Source organism: Miniopterus schreibersii (genome assembly GCF_964146895.1).
Source record: "Miniopterus schreibersii genome assembly, chromosome: 8".
NCBI classification, from domain to species: Eukaryota; Metazoa; Chordata; class Mammalia; order Chiroptera; family Miniopteridae; genus Miniopterus; species Miniopterus schreibersii.
Window position 1 is genome coordinate 20,037,090 of NC_138109.1, and position 17,444 is coordinate 20,054,533.

General features: G+C 38.8%; 1 protein-coding gene across 3 annotated transcripts in view; it reads right to left on the minus strand.

Moving 5' to 3' along the window:
- KIAA0319L (KIAA0319 like) overlaps nucleotides 1–17,444 on the minus strand; it is a gene marked incomplete at its 5' end in the record, with an annotated part of 86,451 nt that overhangs the window by 24,456 nt on the left and 44,551 nt on the right. For all 3 annotated transcript variants that reach the window (XM_081143944.1, XM_081143945.1, XM_081143946.1), the window contains 6 exons: nucleotides 585–717; nucleotides 2,942–3,034; nucleotides 4,233–4,320; nucleotides 7,074–7,171; nucleotides 10,338–10,439; nucleotides 13,097–13,343. In XM_081143944.1, coding sequence (XP_081000070.1) covers nucleotides 585–717; nucleotides 2,942–3,034; nucleotides 4,233–4,320; nucleotides 7,074–7,171; nucleotides 10,338–10,439; nucleotides 13,097–13,343 — 761 coding nt within the window. The remainder of the gene's footprint in view (nucleotides 1–584; nucleotides 718–2,941; nucleotides 3,035–4,232; nucleotides 4,321–7,073; nucleotides 7,172–10,337; nucleotides 10,440–13,096; nucleotides 13,344–17,444) is intronic.

Genomic DNA, 17,444 nt, shown 5'->3' on the forward strand with positions numbered 1-17,444 from the left:
ATACAAGTGCTCTGTAACATATAAGGAATTATGCAAAAATAAGGATTACTCTAGTCAGCCTCACATGCTTATTAACCACATTCTAGAATGCTGATACTAGTTCCCAAAAGGTCTGTCTTTGAATCAAATTCTTCATAAAGCCCTAATAGAGAAAGATCCTACACCCCACATTCAAATAAAACACCAGTCACAAGTAAAGATTTTGAGATACTGTAAGTTGAAGAAGCATTTCTGAAAGGGAAGAGACAAGATGGCAGTAGGTTCCTTCTAGATTTTTCCTGAGAAAAGGCAAAGAAAGATGGGCCCTTTCACTTAATGACAGAAATCCTAAAAACATGTTTGGAGAACTGCCAGATAAAGCTTTGAAAAGGACAAACTGTGGTGGATCCTAACCTATTGTGCAAGGGCTTTTGTCCTAAAAAGTTATTCGTGTTGTGACCACAATCACTGTAGGGCTCAGAGAACCAATGGAACTACAGGCTGTATTTTCAACCAACTCGACAATTTGGTATCTGTCAAGAGTTACTCCTATAAGAATGCCAAAAAAAAAAAGGCCAATGGTAAACTTAAGGATCCTAATTTACCTGAAAGTGTAGTTCCCAGGGACGAGCTTACTTAGTTTCAATATGGCTGTATCTTCAGAAATCTTCTCTTCTCTCAGAGGTCCCTTAAGTTCTTCCCAATGGTACCTGACGATTTTATCATCATCAGTGCTTTCTTGATCATAAAGAAACATCAGTTACAACATGAGAGCTCTGGGTCTCAGCACTTATTCAGTTTACACAAACCAGGGCAACTACCTAGAGATTTGAGGCTAGGAAAACATCATGAAATTACAGACTCTCTCTCCAGAGTGTTTCTTCCCTCAGAATACTGGGTCATCCTGCCTCTCTATGAATATTCTAATGCATAGTTTTCCAAGGACTCCAACACAGGCAACCTCTGGTTAAAATGCTACTGTATAAAAAAAGGAAAATAAAAAATTCTTAAATGCGTGAAAAGATACTTAACCTCACTCACTTAAAAGAAATGCAAATTTAAGTTTCACTTGAGATAACTTTTTTAAACCTATCATATTGGTGAAGACATTTCATAACACATTAAATGGGTAAAGGTGTGGAGAAAGAGGCCCTTTCATAAGTCATGGAGGAAGCATAAACTGATACAACCTCTATAAAGAGCAATCTGGCAAAATTTACTTTTGTCCCTGCAATTTCTCTTCTAGGAATTTATCCTACATTTATCCTTGCACATGTGTTAACTGTCATGCTTACAAGATTATTCATGGTAATGTTATATAAATCGCGAAAGACCAGAAATAATCTAAATGTTCATCAATAGAGATCAACTGAAAACAAGTATATATTCCAATAATGAAATGATACACACATATAATGGAAGGCTATGTAATCATTAAAAGAAAAAAAAGAATAAAATATTTCATATATTGATGCAGAAAAATTCTCCAACATATAGAAATAGGCATTGTACATAACAGTGTACATAATGTTTTACAATAAAGATAGCATATGTATCTTCTTATATATGTATAAGATATCTTTGGAAAGATACATAAAATAATACCACTGATTGGAGAAAAACTGGATAGTTGGGAGATAGGGATGGTAGTGAGTCTTTTTGCCATATACGTTTACATATTATTTAACTTTGACCTATTCAAAAATAAAAAATAGCCCTGCTGGTGTGGCTTAGTTGGTTGAGCACCATCTCATGCACCAAAAGGTCTTCAGTTTGATTCCCAGTCAGGGCACATGCCCAGGTTTTGGGCTCTATCCCCACTAAGGGGCGTGCAGGAGGCAGTCAATCGATATTTTTCTCTCAGATCGATGATTCTCTCTTTCTCCCTCTCTACAACAAAAACAAAAAACACACAAAACAACACACATACAAAAAATAAGAACATATTAAAATACATATATATAAAAAATAAAATGGTACTGTATGAACCTTTTCTACCACTCTCACAAGTGCTTCTTCCTGTTCTGTCTCGTCTCTCGTGGCCTGCTATTCTTCTAGCCTCCTCTTCTTATCAGAACTATCTACATGAAATGTTTAACACTGCTAGAGACTCCTCTGCTAACGCAGTAACCACCTCTGCCAAAAACCACATGACAGTCACGGTAACAGGGCCTTAATGGATCTCAGGAGAAACCAAGCAAATACTGGTGAGATGAGAGGCCTGAAACCTCCTGCACACACATAACCAGGATCAATGGCAAAGACCCAGAAATCCTCTCATGTCCTCTGAAGGGACAATGTTAGTGAGCGCAGGCAGGGATGAGGAGCACCTTCTGTGAGTCTCTCTAGGAGAAGGCTGACAAATTTTTTTTTGGTTTTTTGTTTTTTAAAAAAATACATTTTTTTATTGATTTCAGAAAGAGGGAGAGGGAAAGGAAGATAGAAACATCAATGAGAGAGACAGTCACTAATCGGCCACCTCCTGCACACCTCTGCTGGGGATCGATGCTGCAACCCGGGCATGTGCCCTGACCGGGAATAGAACCCCAATCTCCTGGATCCTAGGTTGATGCTCAACTGCTGAGCCACCACCGGCGGGCAAGGCTGACAATTCTGTTAGGCAGTGATGGCTGGGTGAGAGCTCCTCAGTTACTCATCTTGCCATGATAGGAAAGAGCTTTGTTTCCATAACTGAGAATGGTGACTCCAACTAAGAAAATTTGAAAACCAGCAAGATTCAACTAAAGTAATGCTAAATGCATGCATCATCCCACTTTCTTACCATCTCACTTTAAACAAGCCACATGGGGATTTTAAACAGGGTTTTTGCTTCCTAAACAGTTGCTTCAAATGGTTGGTCCTCCCATAAAGTGGTCAAGAAACAGACATAGCTGGCCCAAATCTTTGACCAGGGTACCCAGTGAATGCTCTTCTAAAACATCGTGCCTAGGTAAATACTCACGACTGCCATCAATGACTGTAGAAGTGGTTGGCAGAGAAATCTCCTGGAAATGTGGTGATACAATGGCAACAGGAGGCCGATTCTTACGGGGCTCTGCAAGAAAATGATCCAGAAGAAATTAAAAGAGGGGCTTTGTAAATTATAGGAGAAGCAGGCCATATCTGGGTGGGTTATAACTGTTTCCATTACATAACTGGTGGCTGAAGCATCACCAAATGCAAAAGTCACAAGACCGGGTTGGCATTCTAAAGTAAGACACCTAGGAGTGTTTAAACCTCTTCCAAACCTGACTATTCCGAGGACCACGCCCTGTGCATTCTTTCAATGCTCATGTGCTATCTAGTTTATGAAAAGTACTAAAGCAGCAAGTAACTGCTTTCAGGCAAGCCGACCAGAGGGGGACAACAAATAAGCTTTGTGCAATAAAGGCCATGGCAAGCAAACTATCCCTTGCCATAAGACTGTGCTGAAAAGATAATGGGTAATTTCTCAACCACCTGGGAGCTGACTGTGTGGGAGGTGACTAGGCTGGAGTGCTGGAAAGGACCACTCTGGTCCACCTGAATGACTGCGAGCTCAGCGGCCTTTTCTTTGAGAAATGATCAAATGACCTTTATGCTAAACACATTTTTAAGAAACAAAGTATTACCTTGGCTACAAGGTTCAAGGAATTAAAAGAAAATCTATTACTAACAAAGACACAAAATAGTATTAAGGACTTGTGCCAGTGTAGGTGCCACTTGCCAACTTCCCCCAAGTATCTCTGAAAATGCAAAACAAGATACCTTGCTATCTCACTGTAATTAACTAATCACTTAAAAAGAATGATGGAATTTGGTGTTCAAGGTGAAAGAGAACTGGCAGAGGTTCAGTGAGGAAGTCTGTGTACAAAGGCCCATATTTCTGGAAAGAGATCAAAAAGGGCCAGCCACTTGGCTGGTTCTCCTACATGCTTCTCCTAGGCTCCTGGCTTTCTTGTGTCTCTTAATTACAACACATGGTCTTCTCTCAGCATGACCCACTGGAGAAGTTCTCAAGCAGATAGGCTATTGCTCAGGCATACTGCACTGTGGGTCATGTGACTGTTTCCTGTTCAGCAAAGTGTTCCAACTAGAACCAAAGTATATACTTTGCGACCCTAACCTTTTACTACATTGAATTAGGAATTGCGCAATAAATGTATTACACACAAAAAAAGAATGAAAATTAGAAACCCCTAAAGTCAAATCTCCATGTCCTTGGGCATCCTCAGAGGGAGCAATGGAGGCACAGTCAGGGCTGAGATGCATACCTGGTTTTACCGTCACGTTCACACAGCCTTCCCCATGGGAATTCTGACCATCTACAATCACTTTGAATTCATACAGGCCTGGAGTGAGCTGCAGAAAGGACGGAATATCTTATAGGCAACCACAAGAGCAGCAATTATACTTAAAATCACACACATGTGAACTTTCCCATGCTGATTCTTACACTCTCTTCTTCTTGCACTGTTTTCAAAATAGAGAAAGTAAACTAGCCGAAGAGATGAAACAATGAATTAAAAACTAAAAAACCATAGCTTTTAATGTGAATCTTATTACTAGCTGACTCTGGAACAACAGAAGGGATTTTAATATCTCTGTACTCCCATTTTCTTTTAAGAAGAACATTAAGGGCCCTACCATCCTATTTCACAGTTATGAAATTAAAACAATCATCTCTGCATAGAAAAACATTTTGTAAAAATACCAAATAGCTCCCAAATATCTGACTATTTTTCCCTTCGGACTTTCGCTAACTGTATAAACATAATATAAAAGAAAAAATAATCATCCAAAATTCCACTGTCCAAACACATCAGTTAATCATATTTCTCTCATTTCCTCCCAGTCCTTAACCACACAAAAAATAGTTTTAAACAGTTCATCCACTGAACAAACATTTGTTGAGAACAATTCTGTACCAGTCATTGTCCTAGGCCTGGGGTCTGGAGATGAGTAAGATAAGATCCCTGCCTTCAAGGAGCTCATATGTCAATAGTATCCAGGGTCTAGCTAAAGTGTGTATCAAACTTTTGTTCTTTCTTCCATTCATTTAGCATGAACACTTTTCCCATTATAACAGTCTTTTTAATAGTAATTTTAATGACTGCAGAATAGTATATGAATAAATGTGCCATAATTCACATAATCATTCCACATTGCTGGCTATTTGAATTATTTCCAAATATTTACTATTATAACTAATATTATGACATCCTTTGGGAAAATGGAGTTTTTTCTTTCTTTTGAAGTATCTTCTTTGGGTAAATGCTAAATGCATGCAACGCTTCTGCCCACCTCCTCCTTCTTGTAAGGTAATACTTTCTTGGCTCTCACTTCCCTGCCCCATTCCTCATTTCCTTCAGTTTCCTCTTTCCCTTAATGACAGTGTTCCCCAGGATTCCAATCACAACCCGTTTATTTCTTCATTCTACACACTCTCTCTGGATGATCTCATCTATTACCATGGCTTCAGCTGTCATCTATTTGAGGTTGGTGTGCAAATTTAACTCTGTCCCAGACCTGTAATGTTACCTATCTCCAATCCCTTACCCCTTATTAGACACCTGCACTCAAATGTTTCACAGGTGCTTTAAACTCACTCTGTCCCAAAATGAATTAATCACCTGCAAACCTCCCCAAACCTGCTCCTCTTTCTGTGCTCCTCATTTCAGTGAATATCACCACATTCATACCAACATCCACCCAGGTGCCTAAGCCAAAGGCTAGAATTATCCTAAACTTCTCTTTAACACCTTCATCCAATTAATTGATCACCAAGTCTTATCATCAAGACAACCTCCATAATATTTCTCCAATCCAATCACTGCTCCATTCACCCTGCCATCACCTTAGTTTTTAACCATTCATCATAGCATAGTTGTTAAAAGCACTGGGGTTGGGAGCACGGTTTTAGAGACAGAAAGTTCCAGTTCAAATCTACCATTTAATAGCTTTGTGAACTTCGGCCAAACCACTTTATTTTTCAATTTTTAGTTTTGCCATTTGTAAAACATAGATTACTATCTACACCTTGGGGTTGTTATGAAGATTAAATAAAATAACTGCATAAAACATTACTAGTTCTAGCATATGGTATGAGCTCAATAGGTGGTTAAGTTTTATTTTATTTAGTTAGTGTGGGTTTTTTTACTCAGGCTATTATCATTTCACACTTACATTTGTCAACAGATTCCTCCTTGGTCTCCCTGGTTTGAATCTTATCTCCTCCAATCTGCAGTCAGGGTGATCTTTCTAAACTGAAAATCTGAACATTTCTTTCTCTTGTTTGAAACCTTTCAAAGGCTCGATGTTCCCTCCGGACAAGATTCAAAGTCCTTACAAAGGCTCTGTGCAATCTGGCCTCTGCAACTTTCCAGTGTACTTGTGCCACTGCTCTTCTCATACCACAGGGTCTAGTCAGGCTGAACCATATATAATTCCCCTTTTCCCACATTTTCTCTGTAATATTTGGCCCAGTGGACATATTATCTCCCCTGCTTATAGGATTATTACTCTACTCTTTACCCAGTTAAGTTAGTAACCTTTCATGACCCAACCGGACCAACTGTTAACCTTTCACCTGCCACATAACTAATGTACAATAAACAGTTGCTAGGAAGGAAGGAAGGGAGGAAGGGAGGAAGGGGGGAAGGGAGGAAGGGAGGAAGGGGGGAAGGAGGGAAGGGGGAGGGGAGGGGAGGGGAGCTATTTGCTTGACCAAAGAAAATGTAAATTTTTATGGCTCTTAATAACTACACTGAGTCTCAAAAAAGACTGAGCCAATTTATACAACCATGTGGCCACAAATAACCTAGCTTATTTTCCAAATTCTAAAATCCTTATGTTACCCTTAAAAGCTGTTTAGTATATATTTGCAGCTATCACTACCATGCTTATACAGTCTTCTCATCATAAATGAAAATTTGAGAATCATACACTAACAAATACTGGATTTCAGTGAGTCAAGACTTTTGAAGGACTCACTGCTGAAACACTGTTCCTGACTTGTGTGGACAGAAAATTCTTAAAAATTTTAATAATTATAAATTTTTGAAAATGGTCAACACTTCCACCCCAGCCCTGCAAATAACAGAAGGCGAATTCACCTTGGATAGTTTGAGGATCTTGGAATGTTTCCCTTCCATTTCTCCACTGTAGTCTTTAGGATGAGTAATCAGTTGCCAGTCGTAGGTGTAGGTTTCTCCTATAGAAGGGCAGTTACAAAAATCATCAAAACACACACCTACACACAAAGAGGGCAGCCACACAACCTGCCAATAACAAATCTCTTCTAAATCTTGACAAGGCCTTTAAGATTTCACCCGAAAGTCTGCAGGGAAACCAAACATTCTTTTTGAAAGAAAGGGCAGATTCTGCTAACTCAGCTATAGTCAGGGCTTCCACTTCCTCCCAGCAATGATCAATCCTGCCTCATAGCCACCCTACTCAGGACCAACTCTCCCTCAAAATACCAGGTTTCTCCTGGAGTGGCATCTCAATGAAAATGCATGCCCTACCAGCCACTATAGATGAACTCATTGGGAACAAAGTCCATTTTCTTGCAAAACTTCTTTTGTAACAAAGAACAGCAATAACTTCTAAATAACATGGTTCAAAAATAGCTTTTTACAGAGTGCTAACAATGCTCGTCTCACCGAGGTCATCACACCCTGGTGAGTTAAAAGAGCTGCTTCATTCCTGCTGAGCTAAATAACACACTGCAGAAGATGGCAGAGGATGGCCCACTTAAAAGAGGCCCCACTGAAGTTAATTAAGATCAAATGAAGCATTAAATGGTCCTCATTTGTAGCTCAGACTATATGACTGGGTGAAGCCAGGATAGAATGCCATTATCTAAATGGAATCCCGGCTCCAGTTAAAGTGGTCTTAAATTTTGGGGAACAAAATGCATTTCTGGCTAGGAAAGAATGAGATTTGGTAGGAAGGTTTAGTTTAAGTTACCACCCTAAAGTGAAAAATAAAAGGAAACATAAGAAATCTCAAATGCTTAGCAGAGAATGGTCATCTTTTTCTTCACAAGTTCAAAAGTTAAAGATAACATATAGAATCTAATTCTAAGATAGCCTTCATCTTAAGACCAGATTTTCTTTTATAAGCCTGAGATACAAGATCTATTTTATTACTCTACCTTCCTCTCCAAAATACTAGTTTCCTTTTGGCTGGTTGTCAGCCCAGGAGCTCACACAAACGTGCATGGAGAAGTTAGGTTAGATGAGAGCAGGGAAGAAGCAGCAGAAGTAGGATTGGTGCTAAGAGATGACATTCCTTCCAACTGTAGTTGGACATTTTTTTCCACACAGAAAACAGATCCACATTAGTTTGGGAACTGACAGTTTTATAATATCTAAGGCTAACAACACAAATTTCCAAAAAGGACAATAATCCTAGGACAGAAAAACCCAAGGGATGAATTATGCCTTAGAGCCAGAAATTTACCCAAGGGTAGGAATGACTAAGTATAGGTCTGTTAGACAGAATGCTGGTTTTAATGATTTAGGGCAGTGGTTTTCAAAACTGTGCCTCCAAACCCTGGAGGGATCCTGAGAGGAGCTTCAGGGGCTGCCACAGGAGATGAGGTGGATGAAGAGCAGGCAGAGCTGGTCCTGCCTCATTGTCCTCACCCTTTGGAAATTTGAAACCATCCACCTCACGTATCTGATTAAAGGCTGAAGAACCTGGGGAGTGGAGAGTTGAAAAGAATCTGTTTCTGAACTGATGCGTTTTGGAATACTGATCTACAAGCAATATTAACACAGAGAAATGTATATGCAAAGAGAGGTTAGGAAAGAAATTACAGTAGAGCCCAGCATATCTTTCACCAAAGAGTGGAAGCAACAGCAGCTCAAGGCAGTTCTGTCCTCATCACTATCTTCAAAGACCAACAACCCCATTCACCTTAACTGAGCACCAGAGGAGGAAAGGAAAAAGCTCCTCTAGCCTGGCCAGTGGCTTAGTTGGTTGGAGCATCATCCCATACACCAGAAGGTTGCAGGTTCAATTCCCAGTCAGGGCACATATGTAGGTTGTGGGTATGATCCCCAGTTGGGGCACCTACTAAAGGCAATCGACAGATGTTCACTCTCTCTCTCCCTCCCCTCTTTTCTCCTCTCTTTAAAATCAATAAGCATAGCCCGGCAGGGGTGGCTCAGTGGTTGAGCATCGACCTATGAATCAGGAGGTCATGGTTTGATTCCCATTCAGGGCACAGGCCCTGGTTGCGGGCTCGATCCCCAGGACAGGGGGTGCAGGAGGCAGCCGATTAATGACTTTCATCACTGATGTTTCTCTCTCTCTCCCTCCCCCTTCATCTCTCTGAAATCAATAAAGACACATTAAAAAAGAAAAAAAGCATATCCTTGGATGAGGATTAAAATTTAAAAAGCTGCTCTAGAGGAAGATGGAATGAATTGACAAGAAATACTCAACTTGAGGGCAGAAATATAGAACAGAGAGGGCATTTAGGTTCTGGAAAAGTACTTTTTGCATAAATATACTATTTAATATGAGGCCCAGAAAGTAGAAATACTGTATTGGAAATGTGCATACCTAAAATGGAAGTACTCCTTCCTGAATCGAGTATGGCTTTCTATTTGACTAAGCTTATACATGACATAATATAGACCCAACGCAATCATCCTCCATCAAAGAATGCTTCACTTCATGTCGTAGACAGTCTTAAGAGAATATGTACGTGTTTATAAGTCAAACCTTGGTATATTAACTTATATTTCAAAGGTGAAAGGGATGCTCATATTACAAAAGTTTTCTTAAACAATGAATTAATTATCCCTTAATTTATATATTTTGTAAATTTGAATTTTATATATTACCTTGGGCCTGTCTTTTTTTTCAGTAACAAATTTACAGTAGCAGTAGTCTTAAATAACTTCTCTACAAGTTTTGTACCTGTTTGGCCAAAATAAAGAGGTCAACCTGAACCTCAGTTTCTTTCTCTTTTAAATGGGTATCATACAACCTACATTTAATGAGCATTAGCTATATGCTAGGCACTTAAGTGGGTGCCTTATATACCATTTCATTTTGCCCTTAAAGTAACCTAATAATGTAGGAATCATCTGATTTTACTGAGAAAGAAATAGAAACTTAGAGAAGTTAAATAACTTGCTTAAAATCATTCAGCTAATGACTGGCTGAGTTGAGATTTGAACCCAGGCTTGACATCAAAGCCTATGATCTCAAACATTATATTGTCTCGCATATCACATAAATATTTGTGCATGTGCATGCTATATCCTATTCTCACAGGATTGTTGCAATGCGTAAATGAGTTAAGATATGTAGATATCATTCGAAATTAAAACATTACCCAATATAAGGGGATGTTTTACCTTCAAGTGCTTCTTGGAGAACATATGCATTTAACTGGACTTCATTCTTAGGCAAGGTCACCTGGACATTCTCTCCAGCAGATACCACCAGTTCCTTTATAACTGCAAACAAAGAAAATATACAAGAGATAAGAAATTAGATCCTAACTGTCTCATTTCTCTCCTTCCTTTCGTGGCCAGATTTCTTTGATAAACATATTCAGCTACTGCCTTCATTTTCTCATTATTTATCCACTCTAATTGCCTGAAATTTGATTCTGCCCTCACTTTTCCATTGAAAAGGCTCTTTTGTGGTCATTAACAAACTGCTTCTTGGCAAATCAAACAGCTGTTCCTCAACCCTCATCCTTTACCTCTGTGGTATCTGATACTGCTGACTGCCTTCATCTTAAAACTTTTGGTTATCACGACACCGTATCATTATACTTTTCATCTTTTCTCTATACATTTTTCCACACCGTGTTTTAACTATGGTCGAGGTTTAAGCTCTGTTTATATAGAGTTCAATAAACAGTGTTCAACTCTGTTTCAAGGATCATCTTCATGCTGATAACTTTCTAAATAAAATACATATATGAAGGCCTGGCCAGGGAACTCAGTTGGTTGGAGGATTGTCCTCATAGGCCAAGGTTGTAGGTTCAATACCTGGTCAGGGCACACACAAGAATCAACCAAGGAATGCATAAATAAATGGAAAAACAAATCAATGTTTCTCTCTCTCTCAAATCAATTTTTAAAAATACATATATGAAGTTTCTAGAAGACAAAGCACGTGTCAATCATGCCAGCCTTAATTTCTTTCCATCCCAATTGCTACAACCGCAGGCTCAGATTATTCCAAGAATCTTCATTGTTCTTCCCTGTGTTAGCTCTCCCCACTCTAATCCATTCTGCCTTCCTAAAACACCCATCATCATTACTTTTTTTAAAATACTCACCTACCATGTTACTCTCCTACTCAAGACCCCTCTTCCCACACCATGTTTAAGGCCAAACTCATAACCTGGTACTAGAGAACCATTATCATCTAATCATACCATCTCATGCTTTCTACCCAATTCTGTCTGTTATATTCATTTCCCTTCTACTCTTTTTTAAAAAAATGTTTTTACTGATTTTTGTTTTTTAAAGAGAGAAAGGAAGGGGGTTGAGAGAGGAACATCAATGTGAGAGAGAAAACACGGATTGGTTGCCTCCCATACGCAACCCAACCAGGGATTGACTTGGTTATATGCTCTGACTGGGAATTGAACGGGTGACCTTTTGGTGCATGGGACAATGCTCAAATAATCGAGCCACACCAGCCGGGGCACTGAAGTCTACTCTTAGGGAATTGGGGTGTAAGCTTTCTTTATTCTAAATACAGTACTTTGCTTTTAGCTCAAAGCCACTCCTCTCCAAGAAATCTTCCGAGACCACTTCAGTTCAAACTGATCTACTACTTGAACTACTTTAGCATTTTTGGAACACCACATCAGCTAATAGCTATATGTTGTCTTTATACTATTCACCAGCTATTTCATAAATGTTAGGGTTTCTCAACTTTGGCGCTTTGCACCAGATAATTCTTTGTTGTGGTGGAAATTGTCCTGTGTACTCTAAGATATTTAGCAGGATCCTGGCCTGTACCCACTAAGCTGTCAGCAGCACCACTCCTCCATAGTTGTAACCACCAAAAATGTTTGCAGGTTGTTGAGAAACACTGATTATATAAATCTTATTTCTTTGACAATAATTGTTCATTTGGTTGGTACAAGACCTTGGAACTAGAAAGCTTAAAGCAGACAACTGGCTAGTCCACCTATATTTCAAGACTGGAGGTGAGAAAGCTTCCTAGATAAATATGAAATTTGAGATTTATCTGTTTGCTTGGGAACACTGCATGCACTTGGAGAGAAATAAAACCATCCATTATGGAAGCTTCACCATTTAGACACCCCAGGAGGTAGAATAAGAATTCTCTGAAGTGACTTTCAAAAAAAACAAAAGAAAGAAAGAAACCACTATGCTCGGAGAAAGTATAATGGACAAAAATACAGTACAGCCCAAACCTTTCACAATTACACCAAAAATTACAGGCATTTTTGTCTGAATAAAAGTTACTTTAGTGCCACAGGATTAAAACCCTAAAATTTCATGTTATATTATAACCAAAAAAAGACCCTTGGAAATAAAAATTTGGCAAAAAATCATTTTCGCTGGCTTTGCTTCACCCTGTTGACTTTTTCAGGGGTTGAAGATCAACTCAGTTTCCCTGATTAACCATTTCCTCCTAACACCTTAGAACAGCACTCATGAAGCACAGACTTGTTAAGGCAATATTCTATGTATAAATCTTCCTATGGGTTGCTTTAAAAAATAAAAATGCCATCAAAATCAGAGAGAGAAATATCTGACCTACAATCAGCTGTTCAGAAGGCAAATAGGTGCACAGATCCAACTCTTTCTTCCCAGTGGCCTCTGCTTGCTCGATTCCTTGAACATTATTTAATTGAATTTTGTGCGTTTAAGTCCCAGGCACAGTAGAATGTGGCTCTGGGAAAATGAGCCTCATAAATTCCCATAGGTTGGGGCCTGTTGAGAAAAGGATCGAGAGCCCCAAATCCTATGATTACAGTGATACTTACAGGATTATTTTTTCTCTAAACTACAGAATTAAAAGGCATGCTTCCCTCTTTTCTTTCCACTAAAAGGAAACATTTTGATCAAATGCTCTACTTTCCCATCCTATCTCCATGGGCAAAAGCAAAGGGCCTCACCTGGATATGGTGCTGACGTGCTCTGGAAAGAGGTGTGGGGGTTGGGGGTAGCATAACTGTAGGAGGGAGTCACTGGCAGAGGGGTAGCAATCTGGGTTATCCCAGGGCTTTTTACTTGCTGAGTGCTAGGCGTAGTACCCAGATCCTCTGATGTCTCAAGTTGGACTGATACAGTCTTTGACCAAACAGGAATCTCCCCAGCCAGATCTGTGGTTAGGGGATTAGAAGTTGTAACTGCCTTGTGGACCTAAAGAAATGCAAAAATTCAATTGAGTAGGCAAAGTTATACAGTCTGTTTTTTAGGTATGTCTCATGAAATAATTACACATTAAATGTTTTTAATGCAGTAAAACTGTCAAAAATATTAAAGAAATTAATCTCACCACCCAAGCTAGTGTTAAAATGTTGATATAAATCTTCCCAGTCTTTTTTTTCTATGCAAAGAGTTTTACTTAAAACAAAATAGTAATAATCATACTATGTATAGTACTTTTATCTTCTTTTCTCAACATTTACCTTTCCACAAATACTTATTAAGCACTTATTATGAAACAGACCTTCTTGATCCAAAATATAAATAAAACATAATCGCTGTGGTCAAAAGTGCACAATCTAGTGGGGGAGAGAGAACTTAAAACATAATAAGCCAAAATGGTAAATATATCTATAAAAGTTATGATGAACCAAAAAAACAATCTGAGAATATTTAACTCCAAAGGGGAGAATGTGAAGAAGGTTGATTTAAATAAAGGCTATCTGGAGGTAGAGAGTCCTGAGCTGAGTTTTAAAGGATAAAACAGTTGTTTACTAGACAGAAAGCTGAGGTGAGAGATGAGTATAGGCACAAGAAATGAGAGTAACATGGCGTGTTGGGAATTGAGAGTCATAAGCCAAGTGAGAGGCAGGAAGTAATGAAAGATGAGCTAGAAAGTGTCAAGGGCCAGACTAAAGATAGTATATGCTACTTTAAGGAGCCAGTTAATGGTGAGCAATTAAAGTGTTGTATGCAGGGAAGTGACAAAGCCAGGTTTCTTATTTATTTATTTATTTATTTATTTATTTTAAAATATTATCTTTATTGATTTCAGAGAGGAAGGGAGAGGGAGGGAGAGAGACAGAAACATCAACGATGAGTCACTGATTGGCTGCCTCCTGCACGCCCTCTGCTGGGGATGCAGCCTACAATCTGGGCATGTGCCCTCATCCAAAATCAAAACACAATCTCTTGGATCCTAGGTCGATGCTCAACTGCTGAGCCACGCCTGGCTGGACAGGTTTGTGTTTTAAATGGATGGTTCAGGCTGCTGCCTAGTGTATGGGTTTGAAGAAGACAACTGCAGGAATACCACTCAGGAGAGTTACTGTGTTCATCCAAATGAGACATGATGAATGGCTAAACAAAGGTGGTAGTATGGATTTTTTAAATGAACTTAACTGAAATATAACTTACATAAAATTAACTGCACACATTTAAAGTGTGTAGGTCAATGAGTTTTGACAAGTGTATAAAACCATGTAACTATAATCAAGAGAGAGAACATTTTTATCAGTCCCAAAAGTTGGTTCTTGCCCCTCTGCAGCAAATTCCTGCCTCCATCCTTTGGCTCAGGCAACCACTGATTTGTTTTCTGTCACCATTAACTAGTTTGGGCTTTCTTATATTTCACATTAAAAAATATTATACATTCTATTGTTGTTTCTGGCTGTTTTCATGCACCATGTTTTTAAGATTCATCTGTGATTGTATATATCAGTAGTTCATTCTTTTTTACCATCAAGTAGTATATCATTATAGAGATATCAAAATTTACTTATCTGTTCATCCATTGATAGAGATTTAAATTGTTTTCAATACTCAGCTCTTATAAATAAAGCTGCTATAAATATTTTAATACAAATATTTCTGTAAATATATGTAACTTACTGGACTTAAACTGTAGACTGCTTCCCCTGCAATGTGCAACAATGGATACACTGTGAAATTCTTGCAGCTCCTTTATTAGCCTGGTCCCTTGCAGGTCTTCTTGAATAATCTGATGATTGGCCCAAAATTTGGCCATAGATTATATTCAAATTTGGTGGGGCCTGCTCTCACTGTGCTTTCTTTATTTTGGAGATTACTACCTAATTTTTCAGTCTTAGACTCTGTCCTCTGATACCTCAAGTCAGTAAAACTTCAGATTTCTGCAACCTGAGCTGCACATGGTTGGGAGATGCACTCAGTTTAAGCAGCAAACTCACAGAGCTCACATGCTGTAGGTTCAGACTTTCAAAGACAGAACTTTGCCGCTCTGAATTCTGCCTGCTTTTTCACCAGGTCCTCTGGACTCTCCCCATGTTTAGAGGTTCCACCAAGGATTTTAGTAGAGTTTATAGTCAGGTTATGGGTTTTACCCTCTTCTATGGTTCTTCCTTTTTTTTTTTTTTAATCCTCACCTGAGGATATTTTTTTCCATTGCTTTTCAGAGAGTGGAAGGCAGGCTGACGCTCTATCCACTAAGCTAAACCAACTGGGGCTCTTCTACGGTTTTTCTTACTTTCAAGGGTACCTCCCCTTATGTTTCCAGGTAATTTTTCTATCCTGAACTCTGTTCTTTGCCACCATGAGAAAGTAAGACTGAGGTTTTCCACTGCCACTTTCCTGTGCAGTGGGGACTGGTTAATGCCCTCAGGCAAAAAATGTAAAAAGCTGCAAACTCAAAATTCTTATCACTTCCAACTCTCCTCTAGCTTCTGTTTCCTTTTGGATCCTTTCCAGTTTCTTTAAATACAATTTTTACATATTTTATAATTTTATCTGTGGGAGGGTTCAGGAGACCACTTTACTCTGCTACCATTACCAAAAATTTCCCCTGAGAGATGGATTTTAAAATATTAAGGATCTATATTTGTGAAGCTGAAATGCATCTGGGGCTTGGTGAAAAGAATTTAAGATGACTCCCATGTTTCTAGCTTGAGTGAGGGACTAACTATAGCAGTGTCAAAAACTAAGATAGACTGGCTCTAAGAAAATAACAGGCAGGTTATGTTTTAGACATACTGAATCTGAAGTACTTATGGGAAATTCAGACAGAGACCCCAGAGTTAGAAATGAGTTCCCAAATATAGCCAAAGCCATGGGATTAAATGACCTTACCCACGAAGAATATGTAAGTAAAGAAAACAGGCTCAAAAACAGAGTATGTAGGAATACCAATGTTTAAGATGCGAGCAGATGAAATGACCCACAAAACTGACTGAAAAGGAATTATCAGAGAGAAGCGGGGAAAAAGGAAAGTATTACAACAAGAAAGAAAGGACAACTGCAACCTGTGTAAAACAATGCAGATAGGTTCAATCAGATAAAGACTCAAAAGAATAATATACTTGGCAATTGTGACCCCAGTGAGAGCAGCTGAGAAACCAAGTTCCATGGGGCTGAGGATTAAATACAAATGAACGAAGAAGGGAAAGCAAATGCAGGCCACCCTTCAAAGTTCTGGATGAAAAGAGAACAATGTAAGAGGAACTAAAGATGCAAGGGGACAAGATCACGGTTCTATTTGAAGAGCTGAATTTGAGCAATAAGCATCATGTTCTCAGACTGAAAAGACAATGATAGTTTAGACTGTTGTACATTTAGGAGAGCATGTACGCCCAACGCGGGGGAGTGAGTATCGGAGAAGGCTTCCTAGAAGTAAAGCCTGTGGTAAGTCTTGAAGAATAAGTAGAAGTTATGCAGGTAAATGGCCCCCCCCCCAAAGACAAGATGATGTATTATAGAATTGTACACCTGAAACCTATATAATTTTATTAACCAATGTCACCCCAAGAAATTCAATAAAAAATTAATTAAATAAAATTTTTTTAAAAGACAAAAAATATGGCAGACTTCTGCTTCCAGTCCAGATGGAGTAACAGGGACTAGATTTACCATCCCATCTACAACAATTCGAAAGCCAGACAAAATATATGAAATTGCAGCGCTCAAGACACTGACATTAGGCAATGAAGAAAAGCAATTCCTAAGAAATGAAAAAATAAATGAGTCCTATGCCCCAGACAACTGTCTAGAGAAAATTTCTAGGTCACAGCACAGGAATAGGAAATCCAGAGAGAAACTGGCAGTCTTCCTGAGTTGAAGAGTTGTAGCTGGAAGTCTGGGAGAGCAGAGAGCTACAAAGAGACAGAACTCTAAAGATCTGAAGAGGATCCCCATGAAGTATTCAACTGAGTATTGATCATCTCATACTTCTGTTGAAACTACAAAGGCCAGAGAAAGAACTACCCAAAATGATTACAGGGCACAGTACTCAGAGTTCACATGGGCTAGGAATAATACCTCTTCCAAAAAGTCAAAATAAAAACT